Below are 26,782 nucleotides of genomic sequence, written 5' to 3' on the forward strand. Positions count from 1 at the left end.
TTAGCATCAGCAAAGGCAAAAAGTCAGGTGGTAACCATGCCAAGGAGGCATTTCCTTACAGGGGCCCACTAAATACTGAATTTAGTGGGTGTTTTAGGGGGAACCTGGTAGCGTCCAATGGGACAATTACCCTTGGGTTGCTACACCCACTACAGTGACCACTTCCTGTGGGAAGGGTCCCTTCCCTACACCTGATTCACTATTTTCCTCCATTCCAAGATGGAGAAAAATGAGATAGAGGGTGCACTTCGCATGCAAGCCCTTAGGGGTGGTGCATGCTCAGTGAGGTCACTCCTCCTACCCTGTGTCTGGTTTCCCTGTCTTTGCTCCCGCCTAAAGTGGGAGTTTGCAAGGGCGGAAGCCCCCTGCTGTTAGCAGCAGGCCTGGGTGTTCAAGTTTCAGGGGCTGAAGCCCTTTGAAGCTCACCACCAGGGTGTTGCACATTCCTGAGGGAGGGGGTGTTAGCTCCTCCACCCATGAAGGGCATTGTCTTACAAACCAGAGAGCCATGGCTCTACCCCAGGTTTGTAGATTGGCTGTCTGGTGTGGCAGATGGATGGAACCAGCCAGCAACTCTGCCAGTTAGGGTTAGCTTTTTCAGGGGGCACCTCTAAGCTGGCCCCTGGGTGCATTTAGGGTTAAACCCAACACTCGTACTAGTTTGGATTTAATATTCTGAGTTGTTTGATACCAAACAACCCAGGGTGCAAAGTAGCCATCATGTAACCGGGAAACTCATGTTTGACCAGTGCCCAGTACATGTATGTAAAATGGCTGCTCTGTTCACTCACTATGTCCCAGGTTTGTCAAGGACACAGTGGGGGCATATTGCTCATGCAGCTATGCCCTCTCACATATTATGGTGCCCTCTGCCTTAGGGCTGAAAGGCCTGCCATAATGGTGACTTACCCATAATATATGCAGTGTAGGGTGGACAGGGCACACAGAGAGTGTGCAATGCCATGTTTGTCCTTTTAGGGTTGCCCCAGTGCACTCAGCCTGCAATGGCAGTGCTGGGTGCATCTGGGTGCAGGACCCTTGGGGGTGGCACAATGAGTGCTGCTGCCCTCAGGGGTCTACTCTTACTATCTCTTGCCCTGGGTACTGGTGTACCCATTTACTAGGGACTTATGGGGCTAATTAAGAGTTTATCCAATTGTGCCAAGCATCAAACCAGATTTAGGGAAAGGGCTCTGGCCCTGGGAACCTGTTCAGCAGGGGCCCTGGGCACTACCAACTTCTAGAACACATGAACATCAGGCAAAAAGTGGTGGCTAACCATGCAAAAAGAGGCCTTCTCTCACACTGACCTCAGAAGACCCCAAGGATCTCCAGGCTTTGCAAATAGCCTGAGATCTCCCTCCTGATTGTAGGCACCACTCAAGAAAGTAGCAAGAACGAACATGCTAAAGAGTGTCACTTCTCTGACTGGCTGATATCTCTGCATCCAGACGTTACTGCCAGACCAGACAACACACCGACGACAGTCCTGATGAGACCTGTAAGTGTGTCAACTTTGGTGGCATTGCGCCCTCCAGTGGCTGAGTCATGCCAATACCCCAGGTACTGGCCAGTTCACATCAGGCTGCAAATGCACCAGGAGGGAGCCCCAGTTAAGGGACTTTAGGAACACCCAGGACCTCCTACCAGAGTGCTACCATTGTCCTGTGAGTCACCCTCAAAGAACTTTACCTCCAGCGCCAAAGGGCTCCCTTGCGCACAGCTCCTGGATCACCAACTCACCCTGCATCTGGCCACCCTGCGCCTTGCAACAAGGAACCAGCTGTGCTCCACGGGTCCCTAACCTCTTGTGACCTCAACAGCCAAAGGGGACCCCAAAGCACCATCTTTAAGTTTGCAAACCAGCTCCTTTTCCAGGTGGCCCCTCCAAGTGTCCCTGTGCCTGTGCCAAGAGACTTTCCAGCTCTGCTCCTGCTGGAACCGGGAGCCACTCGAGGCTCTCCAGCTGCACAAGGTGTCCACCGACTACTTCGACCATCCTGCAAAAGAGGCTGGTAACCCAACTGTACGATTTTTAATGCATTTTTAAAAGTGACTTGCTATTGATTCCTATGGTGCGTAATTACACACAGAAAGACTAACTTTATTAAAACTTTGAAAAAGCATAAATCAAAAAGTACTTAACGTATCTTGACCATCTTGGTCTTAAAAATTATATAAAAATCAGAAGTATTTTTATAAATTCTGGTCTCGAGGTATTCATTGAGTGTGTGGTGCATGATTGATACTGTGAGTTCAACAAATGCTTAGCACATCTCCTGGATCAGCCTAACTGCTCGACCAGCTACCTCAAAAATTGGACCATTAGGTTGTCTAATTTTTGCCTCTTGAAACCAGCGTGTGGTTGCACGGACCCGCTCCACTGTGCGTCTAGTTTTGTACACTACATAGAGGGCCGGCCTCCTACAGTCGATACTATATTCTGTTTGATGCAGCTGCACTGATCCCACGAAACAATCTGAGGAAACTAATTCAATTTTTAGCCTCCAATTCCAAATTCCCTGATATTTACAGTACCTTTTAAATTTTTCAAATGTACATTTAGCCACTTTATTTACATACACTGTATTAATCTGTTAATATTAGTTAATATTCTAAGTAGTCATGAACCCCCTGTGTAGGCTTCGCAACCCCCAGGGGTGTCCGACCAGAGGCTGGAAACCACTGGGACGAGTACCCAGTCATCACTGACTTGCCCAGGACACGCCCGATCACATAACCCCAGGAAGGAGCTGAATAAACGACTGAGTGCCAAGTCATCACTCACTTGCCCAGGACACGCCCGATCACTTAACCCCAGGAAGGAGCTGAATAAAACTGGATGGAAATCACCTCAGATCCGTGGATGCCTTCAATAATCCAGAAAGGACATTACCTAGTATTCCACACAACCCACCCAACATACCACCAGGACAGAGCCTGTGGGGTGAGCAACATCTCACCCTCTTAGAAGAGGAGGTGCAAGCTCTCCTCCTCCAAAAGGGGGTCGTACAACCAGTGCCTCTACTACGAAGGAGGCCAGGGAGTATACTCAACATACGTCCTCTTTCCTTTAAACGATGGTGCGCCAGGAGCTATTGCAGACCTCAGGTCACTCACCCAGTTCACCTAGTCGGAACATTTCCCTATGGCACCTTACAGGATGTCTTCCGAGTGCTTCACTAGGGAGGGGTCCTTATGGCATTGGCCTTCAAAGACCCCTACTTCGATATCCCTGTTCATTCAGGACTTCATCAGTTGCTTCGGTCCTTGATAGGTGGTCAGCACTTCCTTTCAGGGTTACAGCAGCCCGAGGGTCTTTGTGACATGCCTAGCAGTGGGGATCGCTCCCCTCAGAAGAGGGGACGCCCACGTGTTCCCTTCTTTAGATCACTGGCATATCAACAGCCACAGCAGCACACGCTCCAACGACACTCAGTTTACTACTGAGACAGGCTAGAGTTCACTGTCACGGTCATGCAAGTGCATTCATTCCTAGCGTCACTTCTAGGCACTGCCATGGGGAGCGCCTACCCCAGCCAGCAGTGGATGAGGGCATGTCTACTCGGCTAGTGTCGGTGAGAGCTGCAAGACGACGCTTGGGATGAGGTGTAGTGCATGCAGGTGATACACTCGCCCTCTCGGACCTCAGCAGTCAGTGGTCACAAGTGGAGGTCAGTCCCACGTCTAGTGTTGATAAAGGCCAGTGCTCATCGCTCTCTGCCGGCAGGCCGTCCCTGGACCCTCTCGGCATGGGCGTAGGAAGTGTGGGGGACGCGGGGGATATGTCCCCCCCAGATTTTGGAGTGGGGGGGACACGGGGGACAAGGGTGGGGGGGACGAGGGGACAGAAGAATTTTCCCTTCTGTTCTGTAATTCGCAGGGCCATTAGCGCCTCGTGAAAGCGCTACCTATATGGCCCTGCACTTGACCTGTGACCTGCCTCCAGGACACTTGCCCTCTGCCCTTTTGTTGTGCTGCAGCACACAAGGGATTCCTTCTCACCTTGCCCCACAGCCGCCTGCAGTCTGCACTTCTGAAAACAAAGGGAGAAGAGAGGCCCTTTGTTGATTGCTGTCTGCATCCCGTCCCTCCTGAGCCCGACCCTTCCCTTGAAGATTGAACCCTGAAGACAGCAGCAAGATTTGAGAAGGTAAAGAGGTTTGGGTAATTAAATAAAGTATTGCCAAGTAACTCCCTTTCTTTTTAAATCCAGTGCTGTGTTGCAGAGTATCTCCCTTTCTAAAAACAGTGTTGTTGAGTTACTGTGAGATATGAGCCGGGCAGGCTTTAGTGCGCGGGTGGCACCCTGTGCGTCAGTGTTTGTTAGGGCCCCCCTTTCTGCCACCTCTCTCTCACTCTCTTCTCTCCTCTGTCTCCAGCTTGCCTGCCCCAGTGCTAATTATTGTCCCCTAAGTTGACATCCTGCCTCCCCAACATTTCGGTCCCCTGTCTCTCCCTCAGCCTTCCTGGTATTTGTGAAAGCCCGCTCTGAAGGGCAAGGGCTGCCTGTAAATCTCATTTCCTGCCAATGGCCTGTGGATGGAAGCCAGCACTGGGGCAGCTCACAGGCTTTGCAGGACTTCACAGGCTGTGGTGGTACAGAGCCTGGCGCTGCTGGATAGACGGCAGAGAGACTAGCACACAGCACGGGTCCCAGGAAGAACCAGATGGCCTGAGAGATGGACAGGGCCAGGTAACGCAGTAGGGCCGGCTCTAGGGCGATGCAACCGGTGCCGCTGCACCGGGTGCTGACTTAGGATGGGGGTGCTGTGATTGCAAGTATATTCTGACTTTAAAAGCACCTGCTGGGTGTTCCTTGCCATCAACAGTTTTCAGGCAACAATAAAAATCTCAAGATAATTCCGGTGATTAATGGTCTTCGTGAAGAGAGATTGAAGTTTTGTCTAGTCGGAGTTTTGACTCATCATAACGTACAGGGTTACTATGCCTGCTACAAAGAACGTCTACATGCAGATCACAAAGTCTATATAATGTGAATAGGTCAGTGGGTTACTGCTTTTGTCAGATGAAGGAAAGTACCCTCTTTTTGGCATGGTTACCCCACTTTTGACTGTGTTCACTGGGATCCTGCTAACCAGGACCCCAGTGCTCTCTTCCATTAAATTTGGTTGTTTGGACCACACACACCCCACATTTGGCGTACTGGTGCCCCTTATAAGTCCCTAGTATATGGTACCCAGGGCATTGGGGGATCAGGGGTTCCCATGGGCTGCAGCATTTATTATGTATTATGCCACCCATAGGAGCCCATGTAAACCATGTCTGGAGGCCTGCCATTGCAGCCTGCGTGAAAAGGTGCATGCACCCTTTCACTTCAGGTCACTGCACCAGGTCACTCTAAGTCACCTCTATGGCAGGCCCTCCTAGCCAGAGGGCAGGGTGCAAGTACCTGTGTGTGAGGGCAAAACTGGAGGAGCAGAGGTGCCCCCACGAACTCCAGCTACATTTTCCTGGACCTCGTGAGTGCGTGGACACCATTTTACGAGTGTACTGGACATAGGTCACTCCCTCTGTCCAGCTACATAATGGCAACTCAGAACCTGGGCATGTTTGGTAACAAACATGTCAGAATCATACCCCAATCCTATTGTCAGTATTGTTTGTATGATTCCATGCACTTTGGGGGCTCCTTAGAGGATCCCCAGCATTGCTCCTATCAGCCTTCTGAGGTTTTCCAGGCAGCCCATGCTGCTGCCACCCCTCAGACAGATTTCTGCCCTCCTTCTGCTGCTTGAGCAGCTCATGCCCAGGAAGGCAGAACAAAGGATTTCCTTTGGAAGAGGGAGGCAACACCCTCTCCATTTGGAAATAGGTGTTACAAGGGTTGGGAGGGGTACCCTCGCCAAGCTAATGGTATGCTCTGAAGGGCCTCCTTGCATAAACCAGTCTGTACCAGTTCAGGGACCTCAGCTCCTACTCTGGTGCGAAACTGGACAATGGAAATGGGTGTAACCACTCCCCTGTCCATCACCACACCAGGGGTGGTGCCCGGAGCTCCTCCAGGTGGCCACTTGATTCTGCCATCTTGAATCCAAGGTGGGCAGAGGCCTCTGTGAGCATCTGAGTGGCCAGGTCAGGCAGGTGACGTCACAGCCCCCTCCTAGGTGGTCACCCTGCTAGGTGACCAATCCCCCTTTCTGGGCTATTTAGGGTTTGCCTCTTGGGTGGGTCCTCAGATTCAATGTGCAAGATTCCAGCAGGACTCCTCTACAATGTTTACTTTGACTTCTGGCCACTGGAACCGCAACTGGACTTCACAGGAACCTACAATCTGCAGCTCCACCAGCGACTTCACCCTGCAGCATTGTTTCTCCGGCTCCTTCCAGCAACTGCAACATTAGCCCGGCTGTGCTTCCTCTGAGGGCAGCAAGTCTTCAGTCTGCATGAGAAGAAAGAAGGAAAATTCCTTGGAGTGAAGGAGTCACTTACCTGCATCTGCAGGCACCAACTGCAACAACGACCGGCTGCGTGGATCTCCTCTGCTCCTGAGCTGCGTGGATCCTGCATCAGGGGGTGATAGTCTGGAGTGGTCTCCTTGGTCCTCTCTACCAGCTGTCCAACTTTGGAGTAGGTAGGTCCTTGCCTTCCCATGCAGGACAGTACCCCCATGCACCGCGTCTCTTGCAGCTACCAAGGCCTGTTGTTATCTCCTCCAAGGGATCTTCAGGCTCCATGTAGCCCCAGTCCCCAGCACTCTTCTCTGTGAAGCACAGCCCTCAACGTGCTTCGCCTGCGACATGGGACCTCTCTTCAGGTGTGCTGCGTGGGCCTCTCTGCAGCTCCTGGGCTCCTTGCCTGTAGGTCTTCTGTGGGGGCTGCCTCTCCTTCTCCAGACTCTGCCTTGCTGAGGGTCACCTGGGACTCCCCTCCATGGGTTAAGTCCCCCTGGACCTTGCTGGTCCCCGGCAGCTCCACTTTTGTCCTACTGCGACATTTGCCTTTGCCAAGGCTTGCTGGTTGGTTTTCCACACCACAGACTGACTGCAATTCTTCATCCCGCATGGGACGTCGACTGCATCACCTAGGAACGCTTCATCTGCTCCAGTGCTGCACTGCTGACCGTCTTCATCTCCCGGCCGAGCAACTCCTGCATCCACAGATGGGTGGGTAGTGGCTCCTGCCACGACCGGACACTCCTACGTAAACTGGACTTGGTCCCCTTCTTTTCCAAGTTTTCCTCTTCCAGGATCCACCTCTAGCTTCTTGCAGTCTTGCCTGCGTTTTGCAATATCCTTCTCTGAAGTCCTTTTGGTTGGTTGGGGAAAAACCAGTAACTTACCTCTTTTCTCCTGGTCACTGGAGGGCACTCTGGTACTTACCTTTGGGGTTTCCTAGTTCCTGCAGCTCCCCTCTACAGATTCCACTTCCTTGCGTGGGGACCCAGCTTTCGCATTCCACTTTTTTAGTATAAGGTCTGGTCCCCCCTAGGCCTTCAGTATTGCCTATTGCTTTTCACTATTTTCTATTGCTTTTTATGCCAACTTCTGATTGCTGCTGTACATATGATAGTGTGGTACTTACATCCTATTGGAGTATTGCCTATCTAGTGTTTGTGTTACTGTAATAAGGAACCTTTATTTTCGTAACACATGTTTCTTTCATGTGTGTAAGTGCTGTGTGACTACAGTGGTACTGCATGAGCTTTGCGTGTCTCCTAGATACGTCTTGGCTGCTCATCCACAGCTACCTCTAGAGAGCCTGGCTTCTAGACACTGCCTAAACTTCACTAATAAGGGGATACCTGGACCTGGTATAAGGTGATAATACCGTAGGTACTCACCACACACAAGGCCAGCTTCCTACATCAGAGAGCTCCTTTTTTGTCCCCTGCAATTTATAAATGAAAACTGAATATAGAACAGTGAGCAATGAACTCATCAAAGAGCTGCATGCAAACATCAAGGTATAGATTAGAGCGTTATGATTTCCCCCCACTTTTTGATTAACTTAATGTTGCAAAACAAGTTGATTTGAGTGCAGTTCTTATTATTAAAGAGAGCCCCCAACCATGGTGTTATGTTTAAAATTCTGAGTTTGCGCTTCTCCAGATAAAGCACTCTGAAACTATACCTGCTACCAGTATGGATGACCTATGAACCTACACCTTGTAGTCCTCTGTCTTATGTAACATTTCATATACACTGATTCACACACATATGATGATTGTCTCTGCGTAATGTCTGTGTGATATAAAGTGCTTTGACACCCTAGACTGGCATGAGGGCTGAATGATGGAACAACACATGCGTGTATCGTGCATGCCTTAACTACGCATGCCTTAACATCGCGGTCTCAACAACGACCGCGTCTTTACTACGCATGCCTTAACATCGCGGTCTCAACAACGACCGCGTCTTTACTACGCATGCCTTAACATCGCGGTCTCAACAACGACCGTGTCTTTACTACGCATGCCTTAACATCGCGGTCTCAGCAGCGACCGCGTCTTTACTACGCATGCCTTAACATCGCGGTCTCAACGACGACCGTGTCTTTACTACGCATGCCTTAACATCGCGGTCTCAGCAGCGACCGCGTCTTTACTACGCATGCCTTAACATCGCGGTCTCAACAACGACCGCGTCTTTACTACGCATGCCTTAACATCGCGGTCTCAACAACGACCGCGTCTTTACTACGCATGCCTTAACATCGCGGTCTCAACGACGACCGCGTCTTTACTACGCATGCCTTAACATCGCGGTCTCAACAACGACCGTGTCTTTACTACGCATGCCTTAACATCGCGGTCTCAACAACGACCGCGTCTTTACTACGCATGCCTTAACATCGCGGGCTCAACAACGACCGCGTCTTTACTACGCATGCCTTAACAACGAATTTCATTGTAAAAGCATGTTTGGTAAAGGAACATGCGTGGTAAATTCTCCCTACCCTGCCCCCTTAAACCTGATACCATACTCCACCTAACCAAGCACTTAAAACTGCCCCTGCCCTGAGCCCTAAACCCCCCTGCCCTGAGCCCTCACCCCCCCCGCTCTGAGCCCTAAAAGTAACCCTGCCCTGTCCTAAAAACTACCCCAAACCCCACCCTGAACCCTAAAACCTACCCTGAACTGCGCTAAAAACTACCTTAATGCCCCTGCCCCCCAGAACCCTAAAACCTACCCCACCATGTCCTAAAAACTACCCCGACCCTACCCTGTCCTAAAAATGAACCCGACCTCCCACCCTAAACTCGGCCACAGCCCTACTTACCTCTCTCTCCTCTGCTTCTTCCTGTTCCACCTGGACAGCTAGACCGCTCTCTATGCTGTAACCACGCATATGCGTGGTAAAGACATGTGTGGTAAAGGCATCCATGCTAGCCCCATATTTGTGGTAATGGCAGCATGGTCAATGCATTGCATTGCATTGATTGCGTTGTAAGGGATATTTCCCGGTATGAGTGGTGGTATAAAACGAATTAAATGCATCTGAGAGGGAGTGGTGATGGATAGTAGTGAGGGAATCCGTGGCAGAGGTGGTCACTGGGGGGTGCCAACAAACAATGTTGCACAGGGCGCCACCAGCACTAAGGCCGGCCCCATCAGACAGCACAGCAGTTCCCAGGAACGCGGCAGCACAGAGACTGCCACTTGACAGTCAGACAAGGACCTAGCAGCAATCATAGGCCTTACTGGCCTTCATAGGCAGGCGGAGGCCAAGAGACTTATACAGCCTGACTAGTAAGAAAGCTCCCAACAGGCAGCACAGTGCCTGGCAGGCAGCACAGGAATCGGCAGGAAGCACTGCGCCCAGCAGGCAGCACAGGAATCGGCAGGAAGCACTGCGCCCAGCAGGCAGCACAGGAATCGGCAGGAAGCACTGCGCCCAGCAGGCAGCACAGGAATCGGCAGGAAGCACAGTGCATGGCAGGCAGCACAGGAATCGGCAGGAAGCACTGCGCCCAGCAGGCAGTACAGGCCTCTTAGGACTTCACACAGGCGAACAGCATCACAGAGCCTGTCGCTGCCTAACAGGCAGCCAAGGGCCCAGCAGACAGGGAATTGCCGGTCTCACAGGACTCGACTGGAGGCGACCGCCTCTCCCCCCACATCACCCCCCCCACGGCAACCCTTCTGGGTGCAAGCTTTGTGCAGGAGGCCCACCTCAAGGATGTCCCTGTCCCCCCAGATATGTTGTGTCTCCTACGCCCCTGCCTCTTGGGCAGGTGAACATTACCACCGACGCATCGCTCGCAGGGTGGGAGCACATCTTGGAGACAACTGTACACAGTATATGGAATTCGGAACAACACATCAAGAACCTCGAGCTCCTAGCTATCGCGCTACACTCAGTCTTCCGTCAGTTATCGAGAACAAGATAGTCCTAATGAAGACAGACAAGGTTACTGCAATCTATTACATTCAAAACCACAGGCACACATTCCCCGTCACTGCCAGCTATCTCAAAACACCTGAAAACTACTATTCACAGCTTCTATGTCCTGGCAGCACATCCCAGGACTGGACCAGGACCTTGGGGATCTCTCAAGCAAGACACACCACCAAGAACATAAAAGGGAACTGACCCTCAGTCCTACAAATGTACTTCCAACAATGACCTCTCCGCCATTCATGAAAACGCCAAATGCCCAGGTTATGAGACCTGTGGGTGCCCAACCCTGAGACCGAAGTCTGTCCAGGTCTTTAGACCAGTGTGTGCCCAGGTCATGAGACAGTTGGTGCCCAAGCCCTGAGGCCTAAGTCTGCCCAGGTCATGAGATCCGTGTGTGCCCAGGTCATGAGATCCGTGTGTGCCCAGGCCATGAGATAAGTGTGTGCCCAGTCATTGATGCCAGTGTGTGCCCAGTCATTGATGCCAGTGTGTGCCCAGGGAATGAGGTCAGTGTGTACTCAGGCAATGATATCAGTGTGTGCCAGTCACTGATGCCAGTGTGTGCCCAGGGTGCGAGGTCAGTGTGTATTTAAGCCATGAGATCAGTCTGTTTCCTTGGTCATTGATGCCAGTGTGTGCCCAGGGCACGAGGTCAGTGTGTACTCAGGCCATGAGATCAGTGTGTGCCCAGGTCCGGAGGAGCGTGTGTGCCCAGACCCAGAGGTCAAAGTGTGTTCAGGCCTTCAAGCGGGTGTTTGCTCAGTAATGTACTAGGGCCAAGAGACATATGTGAGCCCTGCAGAACCTCAGGGGCAGCGGAGTCTCAGTGTTGCTCAGGCAGGACACTAGGAGCCCTACAGAGCCTCAGGGGGCAGCAGTGCCTCAGTGTACCTCAGGCAGGGCACTAGAAACCCTGCAGAGCCTCAGGGGCAGTGGAGCCTCAGTGTGACTCAGGCAGGACACTAGGAGCCCTGCAGAGCCTCAGTGTCAGCGGAGCCTCAGTGCGACTCAGGCAGGACACAAGGAGCCCTGCAGAGCCTCAGTGTCAGCTGAGCCTCCGTGTGACTCAGGCAGGACACTAGGAGCCCTGCAGAGCCTCAGGGGCAGCGGAGCCTAAGTGTAATTCAGACCAGATTCTATGGACCCTGCCGAGCCTCAGTGTAACTCAGGCAGGACACTAGGATCTCTACAGAGCCTCGGGGGCAGCAGAGCCTCAGTGTGACTCAGGCAGGGCACTAGGAGCCCTACAGAGCCTCAGTGTGACTCAGGCAGCACACTAGGAGCCCTGCAGAGCCTCAGTGTGACTCAGGTAGGACACTAGGACCCATGCAGGTCCTCAGGGTCACCAGAGCCTCAGTGTGACTTAGGCAGGACACTAGGAGCCCTGCAGAGACTCAGGGTCAGCAGATCTTCAGTGTGACTCAGGCAGGACACTGGGAGCCCTGCAGAGCCTCAGTGTCAGCGGAGCCTCAGTGTGACTCAGGCAGGACACTAGGAGCCCTGCAGAGCCTCAGTGTCAGCGGAGCCTCCGTGTGACTCAGGCAGGACACTAGGAGCCCTGCAGAGCCTCAGGGGCAGCGGAGCCTAAGTGAAATTCAGACCAGATTCTATGGACCCTGCCGAGCCTCAGTGTTGCTCAGGCAGGACACTAGGAGCCCTACAGAGCCTCAGTGTAACTCAGGCAGGGCACTAGAAACCCTGCAGAGCCTCAGTGTCAGCGGAGCCTCAGTGCGACTCAGGCAGGACCCTAGGAGCCCTGCAGAGCCTCAAGGGCAGCGGAGCCTCAGTGTGACTCAGGCAGGGCACTAGAAACCCTAGAGAGCCTCGGGGCAGCAGAGCCTCAGTGTGACTCAGGCAGGACACTAGGAGCCCTACAGAGCCTCGGGGCAACAGAGTCTCAGTGTGACTCAGGCAGGACACTAGGAGCCCTACATAGCCTCAGTGTGACTCAGGCAGCACACTAGGACCCCTGCAGAGTCTCAGTGTGTCTCAGGTAGGACCCTAGTAGCCATGCATGTCCTCAGAGCCAACAGAGCCTCAGTGTGACTTAGGCAGGACACTAGGAGCCCTGCAGAGACTCAGGGTCAGCAGAGCCTCAGTGCGACTCAGGCAGGACACTAGGAGCCCTGCAGAGCCTCAGGGGCAGCGGAGCCTAAGTGTAATTCAGACCAGATTCTATGGACCCTGCAGAGCCTCAGTGTGACTCAGGCAGGACACTAGGATCCCTACAGAGCCTCGGGGCAGCGGAGTCTCAGTGTAACTCAGGCAGGGCACTAGAAACCCTACAGAGCCTCAGTGTCAGCGGAGCCTCAGTGCGACTCAGGCAGGACACTATGAACCCTGCAGAGCCTAAGGTGCAACGGAGCCTCAGTGTGACTCAGACAGGATACTAGGAGCCCCAAAAAGCCTCAGGGGCAGCGGAGCCTCAGTGTGACTCAGGCAGGATACTAGGAGCCCTGCAGAGACTCAGGGTCAGCAGAGCCTCAGTGCGACTCAGGCCGGACACTATGAGCCCTGCAGAGCCTCAGTGTCAGCGGAGCCTCAGTGTGACTCAGGCGGGACACTAGGAGCCCTGCAGACCCTCAGGGGCAGTGGAGCCTAATTGTGACTCAGGCAAGACACTAGGAGCCCTAGAGAGCCTCGGGGGCAGCAGAGCCTCAGTGTGACTCAGGCAAGACAGTAGGAGCCCTAGAGAGCCTCGGGGGCAGCAGAGCCTCAGTGTGACTCATGCAGCACACTAGGAGCCCTGCAGAGCCTCAGTGTGACTCAGGTAGGACACTAGGAGCCATGCAGGTTCTCAGATTCACCAGAGCCTCAGTGTGACTTAGGCAGGACATTAGGAGCCCTGCAGAGACTCAGGGTCAGCAGAGCCTAAGTGTGACTCAGGCAGCACACTAGGAGCCCTCAGTGTCAGCGGAGCCTCCGTGTGACTCAGGCAGGACACTAGGATCCCTACAGAGCCTCGGGGGCAGCAGAGCCTCAGTGTGACTCAGGCAGGGCACTAGGAGCCCTGCAGAGCCTCATTGTGACTCATGTAGGACACTAGGACCCATGCAGGTCCTCAGGGTCACCAGAGCCTCAGTGTGACTTAGGCAGGACACTAGGAGCCCTGCAGAGACTCAGGGTCAGCAGATCTTCAGTGCGACTCAGGCAGGACACTAGGAGCCCTACAGAGCCTTGGGGCAGCGGTCCTCAGTGTGCCTTAGGCAAGACACTAGGAGCCCTGCAAAGCTTCAGGGGACAGTCAAGCTTCAGTATGACTCAGGTAGGACACTAGGAGCCCTGCAAGTCCTTGAGGGGGCAGCAGAGCCTCAGTGTGACTCAGGCAACACACTAGGAGCCCTGCAGAGCCTCAGTGTGACTCAGGTAGGACACTAGGAGCAATGCAGGTCCTCAGAGTCACCAGAGCCTCAGTGTAACTCAGGCAGGATACTCTAAACCCTGCAGAGCCTCAGAGGCAGCGATCTTCAGTGTGACTTAGGCAGGACACTAGGAGCCCTGTTGAGACTCAGGGTCAGCAGAGCCTCAGTGTGACTCAGGTAGGGCACTATGAACCCTGCAGAGCCTCAGAGGGGAGCTGGGCCTCAGTGTGACTCAGGTAGGGCACTATGAACCCTGCAGAGCCTCAGAGGCAGCAAAGTCTCACAGTGACTCAGGCAGGACACTAGGAACCCTGTAGAGCCTCAGGGGCAGCAGAGCCTAAGTGTGACTCACACAGGATTCTATGAACCCTACAAAGCCTCAGGGGGCAGCAGAGAACCTTAGTGTGACTCAGGCAGGACACTAGGAGCCCTACAGAGCCTCAGGGGGCAGCAGAGCCTCAGTGTGACTCAGGCAGGACACTATGAACCCTACAAAGCCTCAGGGGGCAGCAGAGAACCACAGTGTGGCTCAGGCAGGACACTAGGAGCCCTGCAGAGCCTCAGGGGCAGGGAAGCCTAAGTGTGACTCAGACAGGATTCTATGAACCCTACAAAGCCTCAGGGGGCAGCAGAGAACCTCAGTGTGACTCAGGCAGGACACTATGAACCCTAGAGAGCCTCAGGGGGCAGCAGAGCCCCAGTATGACTCAGGCAGGACACTATGAACCCTGCAGAGCCTCAGGGGGCAGCAGAGCCTCATTGTGACTCAGGCAGGACACTAGGAGCCCTACAGAGCCTCAGGGGGCAGCAGAGCCTCAGTGTGACTCAGGCAGGACAGTAGGAGCCCTACAGAGCCTCAGACAGCAGCAGAGCCTCAGTGGACACTAGGAGCCCTACAGAGCCTCAGGGGGCAGCAGAGCCCCAGTGTGACTCAGGCAGGACCCTAGGAGCCCTGCAGATCCTCAAGGGCAGCAGAGCCTACGTGTGACTCAGGCAGGACACTAGGAGCCCTGCAGAGCCTCAGGGGCAGCGGAGCCTCAGTGTGACTCAGGCAGGGCACTAGAAACCCTGCAGAGCCTCAAGGGCAGCGGAGCCTAAATGTGACTCACATCGGATTCTATGGACCCTGCAGAGCCTCACTGTGACTCAGGCAGGACACTAGGAGCCCTGCAGAGCCTCACGGACAGCTGAGCCTAATTGTGACTCAGACAGGACACTATGGATGCTGCAGAGCCTCAGTGTGACTCGGGCAGGACACTAGGAGCCTTACAGGTCCTCAGGTCACTAGAGTCTCAGTGTGACTCAGATATTACACTAGGAACCCTGAAGGTCCTCAGAGCAGCAGAGCCTCAGTGTGACTCAGGTATGACACTGGGAACCCTGGAGAGCCTCAAGGGCAGCAGTGCATAAGTGTGACTCAGGCAGGACACTAGGAGCCCTGCAGAGCCTCAGGGGGCAGGAGAGTCTCAGTGTGACTCAGGCAGGACACTAGGAGCCCTGCAGAGCCTCAGAGTCAGGAGAGCCTTAGTGTGACTCAGACAGGACACTATGGATGCTGCAGAGCCTCAGTGTGACTCGGGCAGGACACTAGGAGCCTTACAGGTCCTCAGGTCACTAGAGTCTCAGTGTGACTCAGATATTACACTAGGAACCCTGAAGGTCCTCAGAGCAGCAGAGCCTCAGTGTGACTCAGGTATGACACTGGGAACCCTGGAGAGCCTCAAGGGCAGCAGTGCATAAGTGTGACTCAGGCAGGACACTAGGAGCCCTGCAGAGCCTCAGGGGGCAGGAGAGTCTCAGTGTGACTCAGGCAGGACACTGGAAGCCCTGCAGAGCCTCAGGGTCAGGAGAGCCTTAGTGTGACTCAGGCAGGACACTAGGATCCCTACAGAGCCTCAGGGCAGCAGTGCCTCAGGGGGCAGCAGAGTGTCAGTGTGACTCAGGCAGGACACTAGGAGCCCTGCAGAGCCTCAGGGTCAGGAGAGTCTCAGTGTGACTCAGGCAGGACACTGGGAGCCCCGCAGGTCCTCAGGGGGGACACTGGAAGCCCTGCAGAGCCTCAGGGGGCAGGAGAGTCTCAGTCTGACTCAAGCAGGACACTGGGAGCCCCGCAGGTCCTCAGGGCCTTGGCACAGAGCAGGGCACAGAGCAGGGCACAGACCAGGCTCTTTGAGCAGCCTCTAAGGGCGGCCTGTGAGGTCTGCAAGGAGACCCAGGGTCCGGTTCCTGGAGCCTCAGACTTCCTTCAGTGTGTCCAAGTTTCTTCCTTTGACTTCACATAAGGGGGGGATCTGGCTGCCCTCGCCTCCTCACCCCTGCCTACCTCAGACTGTGCCCTCTGCCCTCTCACCCTCAGATGTTGGACATGTGAGTCTCCGACCTGTCCATGCCGGTCCTTCTATGGGCTCTTCTGTTCCTGCCCACCCCCCTCCCTCCATCCCTTCTGGCCCCACAGACGCCCCTGGTGTATGCTGCCCCTCTACCCCTCTGCTTCTCTGCCTCTTGGTGTCTCCCCGAGTGGCACTTTTCCTCCCTCTGCCCCCTCCACGCCCCCCCCCCCCCCCGGCACACTGGACCCCTTCATACCCTCTGTTCCCGGAGGGAGGCGCAGCGCTTCGAACAAGGAGCCTTGTGTGTAGCGCTTTCATTAACGTGCTCCGAGGGGTTGGGGTGTCTATGGGGGGAGGGGGGGTGACCTGCTGCCCGGGGAGGAGGGGGGGGGGGCTCTGCGGCCCACTGAACACGTAGCGACTTTCCAGTCACTTTTATCTATAATAATGTTGTTTCTTTCTTTCCTTTCAGGGAGAGCTGGGCGCCCCTGGTCCGACTGGAGTCCCTGGGCTCATTGTAAGTACACAGCGCAGCGCTGCACTGCACAGACTGCACTGCACACCACCGCAACGTCACTGCACTGCACACCACTGCACACACTGCACTGCACAGACTGCACTGCACACCACCACTACTTCACTGCACTGCACACCACTGCACACTACTGCACTGAACACTACTGCACTGCACACAACTGCACGCCACTGCACTGCACACCACACAACTGCACGCCACTGCACACACTGCACTGCATGTCACTGCACACCACTGCAGTGCACACCACCGCAGACACAGCACTGCACACACTGCACTTCCCTGCACACCACAGCACACCACTGCACTGCAAACCATTGCACTCAGTACCACAGCACTGCACTGAACTCCACTAAGACTTCATCACTCGAAGGGTGTCTCTTCAACCCAATCTCATCCTCACCTGACATTGAACCGTAAAGTAGGTGTCAGTCACACGTGACCACGCTCTGCCAATGTCCTTCTCTCCCGCCATGTTACCATCTGCAGTGCTGTACACGTGACTGCCTCTGCCAAAGCAAATGGCCTTCTGACACGTGACTGGCCCCTGCCAGTGACCCTGCCTTCCACCATGTTGCTATGTACAGCGCTGCAGGTGTCTGTCACACATGACTACTTTCTGCCAATTGCCTTCTCTCCCACCATTCTACCATGTGCACCCTTGTAGGTGTCTGTCACATGTGACCGCACGTTGCCAATGACCTTGGCTTCCACCATGTTACCATGTGCAGTGCTGCAGGTGTCTGTCATGCATGACACCCTCTGCAGAGCATCATCTGTTCCTCCATGTTACCGTGTGCAGCTATACACTGGTAACATGGAGTGAGGAGTGAAGAGTGGGGAGTGGGGAGTGTGGATTGGAGGACGACAGTGATGAGAGGGGAGCTATAATGGGCGTCAGCGGTGGGAGGGCAGCTGGTAGGGAACTGTAGGGAGGGTAGCCGTGGTAGAGGGCAGTGGTGGCAGGACACTGTGGAGGAGGACAGTGATGAGAGGGGAGCTATAATGGGCGTCAGCGGTGGGAGGGTGGCTGGTAGGGAAGTGGTGGGGAGGGTAGTGGTGGGAGGGTAGCTGTGGTAGAGGGCAGTGGTAGCAGGACGCTGTGGAGGAGGACAGTGATGAGAGGGGAGCTATAATGGGTGTCAGCGGTGGGAGGGCAGCTGGTAGGGAACTGTAGGGAGGGTAGCCGTGGTAGAGGGCAGTGGTGGCAGGACACTGTGGAGGAGGACAGTGATGAGAGGGGAGCTATAATGGGCGTCAGCGGTGGGAGGGTGGCTGGTAGGGAAGTGGTGGGGAGGGTAGTGGTGGGAGGGTAGCTGTGGTAGAGGGCAGTGGTAGCAGGACGCTGTGGAGGAGGACAGTGATGAGAGGGGAGCTATAATGGGTGTCAGCGGTGGGAGGGCAGCTGGTAGGGAACTGTAGGGAGGGTAGCCGTGGTAGAGGGCAGTGGTGGCAGGACACTGTGGAGGAGGACAGTGATGAGAGGGGAGCTATAATGGGCGTCAGCGGTGGGAGGGTGGCTGGTAGGGAAGTGGTGGGGAGGGTAGTGGTGGGAGGGTAGCTGTGGTAGAGGGCAGTGGTGGCAGGACACTGTGGAGGAGGACAGTGATGAGAGGGGAGCTATAATGGGTGTCAGCGGTCGGAGGGTGGCTGGTAGGGAAGCAGTGGGGAGGATAGTGGTGGGAGGGTAACTGTGGTAGAGGGCAGTGGTGGCAGGACGCTGTGGAGGATGACAGTAATGAGAGGGGAGCTATAATGGGTGTCAGCGGTCGGAGGGTGGCTGGTAGGGAAGCGGTGGGGAGGGTAGTGGTGGGAGGGTAGCTGTGGTAGAGGGCAGTGGTGGCAGGATGCTGTGGAGGAGGACAGTGATGAGAGGGGAGCTATATTGGTTGTCAGTTGTGGGAGGGTGGCTGGTAGGGAAGCAGTGGGGAGGGTAGTGGAGGGAGGGTAGCTTTGGTAGAGAACAGTGGTGGAAGTGGTGGCAGAGAGGGCGAGAGTTGAAGGCTTCTCAGGGTACTAACAGGGGGAGTTGTGTTGGCAAGAGCTCAGAACTCAACAGTCAATACACAGACAGAACATATTTCCAGTCCCAAGCTTATCTTTTAGTTAAAAGAATGTTCTCTAACTTCAAAACAAATCTAAATATTACAGGGACCAAAAGCATTGTGACTTCAGGGTTGTAATCTCAGCTTGGATATGAGGTAAGGCGCTGCACCAACTTCCAATAGTCTCTCTCTCGGCTATAGGAGATATCTAATAACTACTGTCCATTGTATACTGTCCTTCAGACATCACTCAGGCACAATTGCAGATTACTTCAAACTCTCATCAAAGGTGCAGTTCCCTTCGACATGTTTTTACCCAAAAACAAATCGCTTAAAGTTTCCTTGGCCTCAGGTGAGACCTCCCATTGAAAGAGGGAGTGCTGAGTGAAGTCCTCAGGGCAGCCTGCCGGTAGCACTCAGTCACCTTTAGAGGTTGCACCTCCTCGGCCAGCTGCTGAGTCTGGGAGGAGTGATCTGTGATGGGGTGTCCTTTGGTAGCCTCTGAGTGAATCAGCCCTTTTCTTCTTCAAACATCACTCTTTGACTGCTCCTCAAACACAGCCTTTGTGCAAAGTGATGGCTCTCACAGGAGGCAGCAATAGGGCTGGGTCCAGGCAGGAGTAGCTAACACAGGACACAGTGAAGAGAGAGATCTTGGCACCTGGCTATTATCAGCCTTTGTGAAGAAGAACCTTAAATAACAGCATGTTAAGTCATGGCAGTTCTCCAGAACCTTTTGCTAATAAGGCCCTCGTTGCATTCCCAGGAGTGGCCCTGTCTCCATCCTCCTTCACTTTAGTGTCTGGATCTCCACCCTCCGGCCACAAGGATGCAGGTAGCACACACTTCCACTGACCGGCTTGTGCCGTGCTAAACCCGGGGCACCCCGAAAGAACCCCGCTGGCCCCGGTGGTCATACCATGCAAGTACCACACATTCACCTCACTGCACTCATGCGCATGTTCTAGGGGTTCCCACGAGCGGGGTCGGTAGACCACCCTCTTTCAGACACAGAAATAAGTCTGCTCATACTCAAGGTTGACAAGCCACAGCCTGCGGCAGGCATTGCCTTGTAGTGCTCGCCCCTGGTGTGGGCAATAGCTTTACGGCCACTCTGAGGGCATGCGTTGAGTAGCCCTCCAGGTCACAGGACAGGCTCTGGACAGGGACAGGCCCCGAGTGGACGTTACGTAGGCTCCTTGGGGATGGTGGGGTATTGGTCTGGTGAGGTCCAGCATAGGGTGAACTTGTGGTGAACAGAGAATTTACTGTACACGCTCCGCGTGTCCATATCTCAGAGCACGTTTTTGCAGGTACCAGGTTCAAAGTGAAATATATGTACTCCAGGGAGAGAGAGAGCACTGCAGCATCTGGTGGCAGGTAATGGTACAGCTGTCTTAGCTGTTCATCCTTAGCACAAGCATTGGTGGCGGCAGTGGGTCTGGCTGAAGAATGAAAGTGCATTGTGTCATTGATAGGTTTAGGACTGGGCACGCGGGATGCGGTGGAGTGCAGTCACGTGACCCCTTAGCAGTGCCTGGAGGCCTGTAGTACCCTAAGAAACACCAAAATACAAACAGGAAAAGCAAAGACATGAGAGGGGCCTAGAAAAGGAGAAACTCCAGACCCGAAGCACTGACCAGGCAGCCCAGCTCCGCCCCCCACTCACTTCCAGGCGGATGTGCAGATCTGCTCAGCCAATGACTGGTGTGGGCGGGACCGGCGCCCCTGCAGTGCTCTGTCATAGATGGAGGCTGAGTGGGAATGACACGCAGACTGACCAATGGCAGAACAGGGCGGACCCAAAGGCCCCCTATGTATCTATATGGCTATAGATTTATATAGATATTTGTATTATTTCACGGTTTTTGGAATTACAGGATTGTGGCATATTAAAAAAAGGTATACTAGCAAGAACTATTACAGTGCAGCTCTTGCTGGGTCTGCTGGGGGTAACCAGCAATCCTTCTCTACAAAGGGGCATCCCAGGTGATGTCTCCTGTCTTGTTTGACCATGGACCCCCTGTAGCCTCCTGGTGATCCAGGGGTACTTCGGGGGCAGAAGGTGAGGAGCTGGGGAGAGATGAGGTCAGGGCTCAGCGGGGAGCAGCAGGTTAGGGCCGCATAGGCACCAGGGAGGCGAGGCACTGGGAGTGCAGGGGGGCACCAGAGTGACAAGGGCGCACAAGGAAGGCAGGGACCACGGTTTCACTGGGGGCACCAGAGTCGCAGGGGAGTACCGGAGTGGCAAGGGGGCGCCAGCAAGGTCGGGGCACCAGGGTTTCACTTGGGGCACCAGGGTGGTAGGAGGGCACCAGGGTGGTAGGGGGGCACCAGGGTTTCGCTGGGGGCACAAGGGTGGTAGGGGATAACTGGGTGGCAAGGGGGCACCAGTGATCCACTGGGGGCACTAGGGTGGCAAGGGGGCATCAGGGTTTCACTGTGGGCACCAGGGTGGTTGGGGGGCACCAGGGTTTCACTGTGGGCACCAGGGTGGTAGGGGGCACCAGGTTTTCACTGGGGGCACCGGGGTGGCAAGGGGGCATCAGGGTTTCACTGTGGGCACCAGGGTGGTAGGGGGGCACCAGGGTTTCGCTGGGGGCACCAGAGTGGTTAGTCAGCGCTGACCTAGTAGTTTTGAACTCGCCCTCCTCTGTGGCATGAGCCCTTCGCTGCCTTGGAAGGCACTGAGCCCCCCAGGCTCGGTCCTCAGGGGCAGCCATGCCAGGGGCTCCTCCTCAGGGGCTGGGGGGCACATGCGGCTGGTTCTGAGTTGGTGTTAAGGCCGGATGAGCCGCAGGGGCTGCTCTGCTAGTAATTAACTCCAGAGACGGCTCAAAATAAACATCCCCTACAGGAGGCCTTTGTGCGCCTCGAGGCGGAGACCTGCTCAAATGGCGCTACTGTTCGAGACACTGGGAGGACCGGGGCAATGCCCGTGTGTGCAAGAGGGCCCCAGACCATGTGTATGTGCAGGGTAAGGTGGACCCCTGTGCACAGGAGCCCTGGACCCTGTGTATGTGCAGGGTACAAGGACCCCTGTATACTGGAGACCCCCGTATGTACCAGAGCCCCAGATCCTGTGTATGTGCAGGGTACAGGGGACCCCTGTGTACAGGAGCCCCAGAACCTGTGTATGTGCAGGGTACAAGGGCCCCTGTATATTGGAGACCCCTGTATGTACCAGAGCCCAAGATCCTGTGTATGTGCATGGCACTGGGGACCCCTGTATACTGGGGGCCCCCATGTACAGGATCCGGAGACCCTGTGTGTGCCCAGGGTACAAGGGGCCCCTGTATACTGGAGACCCCCGTATGTACCAGAGCCCCAGATCCTGTGTATGTGCAGGGTACAGGGGACCCCTGTGTACAGGAGCCCCAGAACCTGTGTATGTGCAGGGTACAAGGGCCCCTGTGTACTGGAGACCCTTGTGTGTACCAGAGCCCCAGATCCTGTGCATGTGCATGGCACTGGGGACCCCTGTGTACAGGAGCCCTAGTCCCTGTGTATATGCATGGTACAAGGGGCCCCTTTATACTGGGGGCCCCTGTGTACAGGATCCTGAGACCCTGTGTGTGCCCAGGGTACAAGGGGCCCCTGTATACTGGAGACCCCTGTATGTACCAGAGCCCTAGATCCTGTGTATGTGAAGGGTACAAGGGCCCCTGTATACTGGAGACCCCTGTATGTACCAGAGCCCCAGAACCTGTGTTTGTGCAGGGTACAAGGGGCCCCTGTATACTGGAGACCCACATATGTACCAGAGCCCCAGAACCTGTGTATGTAGAGGGTACAAGGGGTCCCTGTATACTGGAGACCCCAGTATGTACCAGAGCCCCAGAACCTGTGTATGTGCAGGATACAAGGGCCCCTGTATACTGAAGACCCCCGTATGTACCAGAGCCCCAGAACCTGCATATGTGCAGGGTACAAGGGGCTCCTGTATACTGAAGACCCCCGTATGTACCAGAGCCCCAGATCCTGTGTATGTGCAGGGTACGGGGCACCCCTGTGTACAGGAGCCCTAGACACTGTGTATGTGCAGGGTAGAAGGGGCCTCTGTATAGTGGAGACTCCTGTATGTACCAGAGCCCCAGAACCTGTGTATGTGCATGGCACTGGGGACTCCTGTGTACAGAAGTCTTAGACCCTGTGTATGTGCAGGGTACTAGAGACCCCTAGGTACAGTGGAACCCTGTGTGCACATCAGGCCCTCAAACCTGTGTATGTGCAGGGTACCGAAGTCCCCTGTATATTGGAGAGTTCAGTATGTACAGGAGCCCCATGAACCTGTGTATGTGGAGGGTGCCCCTCGACCCTGTGAAAGTGCAGGGACCCGTAGCCCCTGAAGGTACAGAGGCCCCCAGAAACCATGTATGTACAGGGTACTGGGGGCACCTGTATATACACGAGGCCCCAGATCCTGTCTATGTGCAGGGTACTGGAGACCTGTAGGTACAGGAGAGCCCTCAGTGTACATGAGGCCCAAGAACCTGTGCATGTGCAGGGTACCGGAGACCCCTGTATACAGGAGAGTTCTATATGTACAGGAGCCCACAGAACTTGTGTACGTGGAAGGTACGCCTCTACTCCTGTGAATGTGGAGGGACCCATTGACCCCTGAAGGTACAGGAGCCCCCAGAACTATGTATGTGCAGGGTACCCCTCTACCCCGTGTATGTGCATGGTCCTGTAGAGTCCTGAAGGTACAGGAGCCCCCATGACCTCTGTATGTGGAGGGTACCCCTCTACCCCGTGTATGTGCAGGGTCCTATAGAGTCCTGAAGGTGCAGGAGCCCCTCTAACCTGTGTTTGTGGAGGGTGCCCCTCTACCCCGTGTATGTGCAGGGTCCTGCAGACCGCTGAAGGTACAGGAGCCCTTCTAACCTCTGTATGTGGAGGGTACCCCTCTACCCCGTGTATGTGCAGGGTCCTGTAGAGTCCTGAAGGTACAGGAGCCCTCAGAACCGGAGTATGTGCAGTATACTGGGGGCCTCTGTATACAAAAGAGCCCTATATATTCAGGACAAAAGCTGTCAGCTGTCACCGCTTAATCTCCTTGCATGCAGGTGAAGGATGACCGCCTCCCCTGACCCTATATAAAGAATGTCACAGATGCCCCCCACCCCAGACACTGTGTATGTGCAGGGTACTGGAGACCCTGGTGTACCGGAGACCCCTGTATGTACAGGAGCACCTCTGACCTGAGTATGTGCAGGGTCCAGTAGACCCCTGAAGGTACAGGAGCTCCTCTAACCTGTGTAGGTGGAGGGTACCCCTCTACCCTGTATACGTGCAGGCTCCTGTAGACCCCTCAATGCATAGGGGGGCCCATCCTTGTGTATGTGAAAATAACCATGACCCCCATAACTATCCAAAGTTCCATAGATATGTACAAGAAGCCCCAGAACCTGTGTATGTGGAGGGGACCTCTCTACCCTGTGTATGTGCAGGGTCCTGTAGAGTCCTGAAGGTACAGGAGCCCCCAGAACCTGTGTATGTGGAGGGGACCCCTCTACCCTGTGTATGTGCAGGGTCCCGTAGACCCCCATATGTACAGGAGCCCCCAGAACCTGTGTATGGTCAGAGTACACCGTATGTGCAGGGCCCTGTAGACCCCTGAATGTTCAGGAGCCCCTCTAACCTCTGTATGTGAAGGGTATCCCCCTACCCTGTGTATGTACGGGCCCTGTAGACCCCTGTATGTTCAAGAGCACCTCTAACCTGTGTATGTGAAGCGTATCCCCCTACTCTGTGTATGTGCAGGGTCCTGTAGACCCCTGAAGGTACAGGAGCCCCTCTAACCTGTGTATGTGCAGGGTCTGTTGGATCCATGAAGGTACAGGAGCCCCTCTAACCTGTGTAGGTGGAGGGTCCTGTAGACCTCTGAAGGTACAGGAGCCCCTCTAACCTGTGTATATGAAGGGTATCCCTCTACCCTGTGAATGTGCAGGGTCTGTTGGATCCATGAAGGTACAGGAGCCCCTCTAACCTGTGTAGGTGGAGGGTCCTGTAGACCTCTGAAGGTACAGGAGCCCCTCTAACCTGTGTATATGAAGGGTATCCCTCTACCCTGTGTATGTGCCGGGTCTGTTGGATCCATGAAGGTACAGGAACCCCTCTAACCTGTGTAGGTGGAGGGTACCCCTCTACCATGTATACGTGCAGGCTCCTGTAGACTCCTGTATGCATAGTAATATCTGAGGCTCAGGAGTGGAGTAGCACTGCGGGGAGCGCTCGTTCAAGGAACAAGGAATAGCTGAGGCTCAGGAGTCAAGTAGCACTGCGGGGAGCGCTCGTTCAAGGAACAAGGAATAGCTAAGGCTCAGGACTCAAGTAGCACTGCGCGATGTGCTAGATCAAGGAAGAAGGAATAGCTGAGGCTCATGAGTCAAGCAGCACCGCGGGAAGTGCTAGATCACTGAACAAGGAATAGCGGAGGCCCAGGAGTCGAGCAGCACCGCAGGGAGCGCTCGTTCAAGGAACAAGGAATAGCTGAGGCTCAGGAGTCAAGTAGCACTGCGGGGAGCACTAGTTCAGGGAACAAGGAATAGCTGAGGCCCAGGAGTGGAGTAGCACCGCGGGGAGCGCTCGTTCAAGGAACAAGGAATAGCTGAGGCTCAGGAGTCAAGTAGCACTGCGGGGAGCGCTCGTTCAAGGAACAAGGAATAGCTGAGGCCCAGGAGTCAAGTAGCACTGCGGGGAGCACTAGTTCAGGGAACAAGGAATATCTGAGGCTCAGGAGTGGAGTAGCACCGCGGGGAGCGCTCGTTCAAGGAACAAGGAATAGCTGAGGATCAGGAGTCAAGTAGTACTGCGGGGAGCGCTCGTTCAAGGAACAAGGAATAGCTGAGGCCCAGGAGTCAAGTAGCACTGCGGGGAGCACTAGTTCAGGGAACAAGGAATAGCTGAGGCCCAGGAGTGGAGTAGCACCGCGGGGAGCGCTCGTTCAAGGAACAAGGAATAGCTGAGGCTCAGGAGTCAAGTAGCACTGCGGGGAGCGCTCGTTCAAGGAACAAGGAATAGCTGAGGCCCAGGAGTCAAGTAGCACTGCGGGGAGCACTAGTTCAGGGAACAAGGAATATCTGAGGCTCAGGAGTGGAGTAGCACCGCGGGGAGCGCTCGTTCAAGGAACAAGGAATAGCTGAGGATCAGGAGTCAAGTAGTACTGCGGGGAGCGCTCGTTCAAGGAACAAGGAATAGCTGAGGCCCAGGAGTCAAGTAGCACTGCGGGGAGCGCTCGTTCAAGGAACAAGGAATAGCTGAGGCTCAGGAGTCAAGTAGCACTGCGGGGAGCACTAGTTCAGGGAACAAGGAATAGCTGAGGCCCAGGAGTGGAGTAGCACTGCGGGGAGCGCTCGTTCAAGGAACAAGGAATAGCTGAGGCCCAGGAGTCAAGTAGCACTGCGCGATGTGCTAGATCAAGGAAGAAGGAATAGCTGAGGCTCATGAGTCAAGCAGCACCGCGGGAAGTGCTAGATCACTGAACAAGGAATAGCGGAGGCCCAGGAGTCGAGCAGCACCGCAGGGAGCCCTCGTTCAGGAACAAGGAATAACTATGTCTCAGAAACTTCAGGAAACAAGTGTTGTTCTCACCAGAAAGCAGCTAAAATGACCAATACTGTGCTGAAGGGAGCGGAGGCTTAAAAGGGCTCACAGCAATCACATGCAGCAGGTGTGAGCAGGCCGGCAACTGCCAGCTACAGGTGTGCTGAATTCCCTCACCCATCCTTGGCCTGCAGGGTGGAGACAAAGCAGTGAGCAGGGGATTTTAATTATTGGAGTTCCAGGAATAAGCAGCCCGGCTTCCACAAAACCCGGCATTTAGAGTTAATGGATGGTAATGTGCAAATAGCATCCAAATGGCTGGAAGTCAGGATATGCGTGCAGGGGAAGGTCTGAAAGCTTATTAGAGCTTTGTAAAGTTCCACAATTTGGCCCCTTCGTGATGGGCATGAAAGCGCAGGGAGCGAATCATGACACAGGAGGCCGCAGAACCTGTGTGGACAGTTCCCATCTACCCTGTAAATGTACAGGGTACTGCAGATCCCTGTGTACGGGAGACCCCGGAGTCTGCGTATGTCCAGGGTACTGCAGATCCCTGTGTACGGGAGACCCCGGAGTCTGCGTATGTCCAGGGTACTG

General features: G+C 54.7%; 1 protein-coding gene across 1 annotated transcript in view; it reads left to right on the top strand.

Moving 5' to 3' along the window:
- Positions 1-26,782, top strand: part of COL27A1 (collagen type XXVII alpha 1 chain) — a 1,169,012-nt gene that overhangs the window by 521,913 nt on the left and 620,317 nt on the right. The window contains exon 14 of the mRNA XM_069236924.1: positions 16,530-16,574. Coding sequence (XP_069093025.1) covers positions 16,530-16,574 — 45 coding nt within the window. The remainder of the gene's footprint in view (positions 1-16,529; positions 16,575-26,782) is intronic.

This window comes from Pleurodeles waltl, chromosome 6, assembly GCF_031143425.1.
Source record: "Pleurodeles waltl isolate 20211129_DDA chromosome 6, aPleWal1.hap1.20221129, whole genome shotgun sequence".
Taxonomy (NCBI): domain Eukaryota; kingdom Metazoa; phylum Chordata; class Amphibia; order Caudata; family Salamandridae; genus Pleurodeles; species Pleurodeles waltl.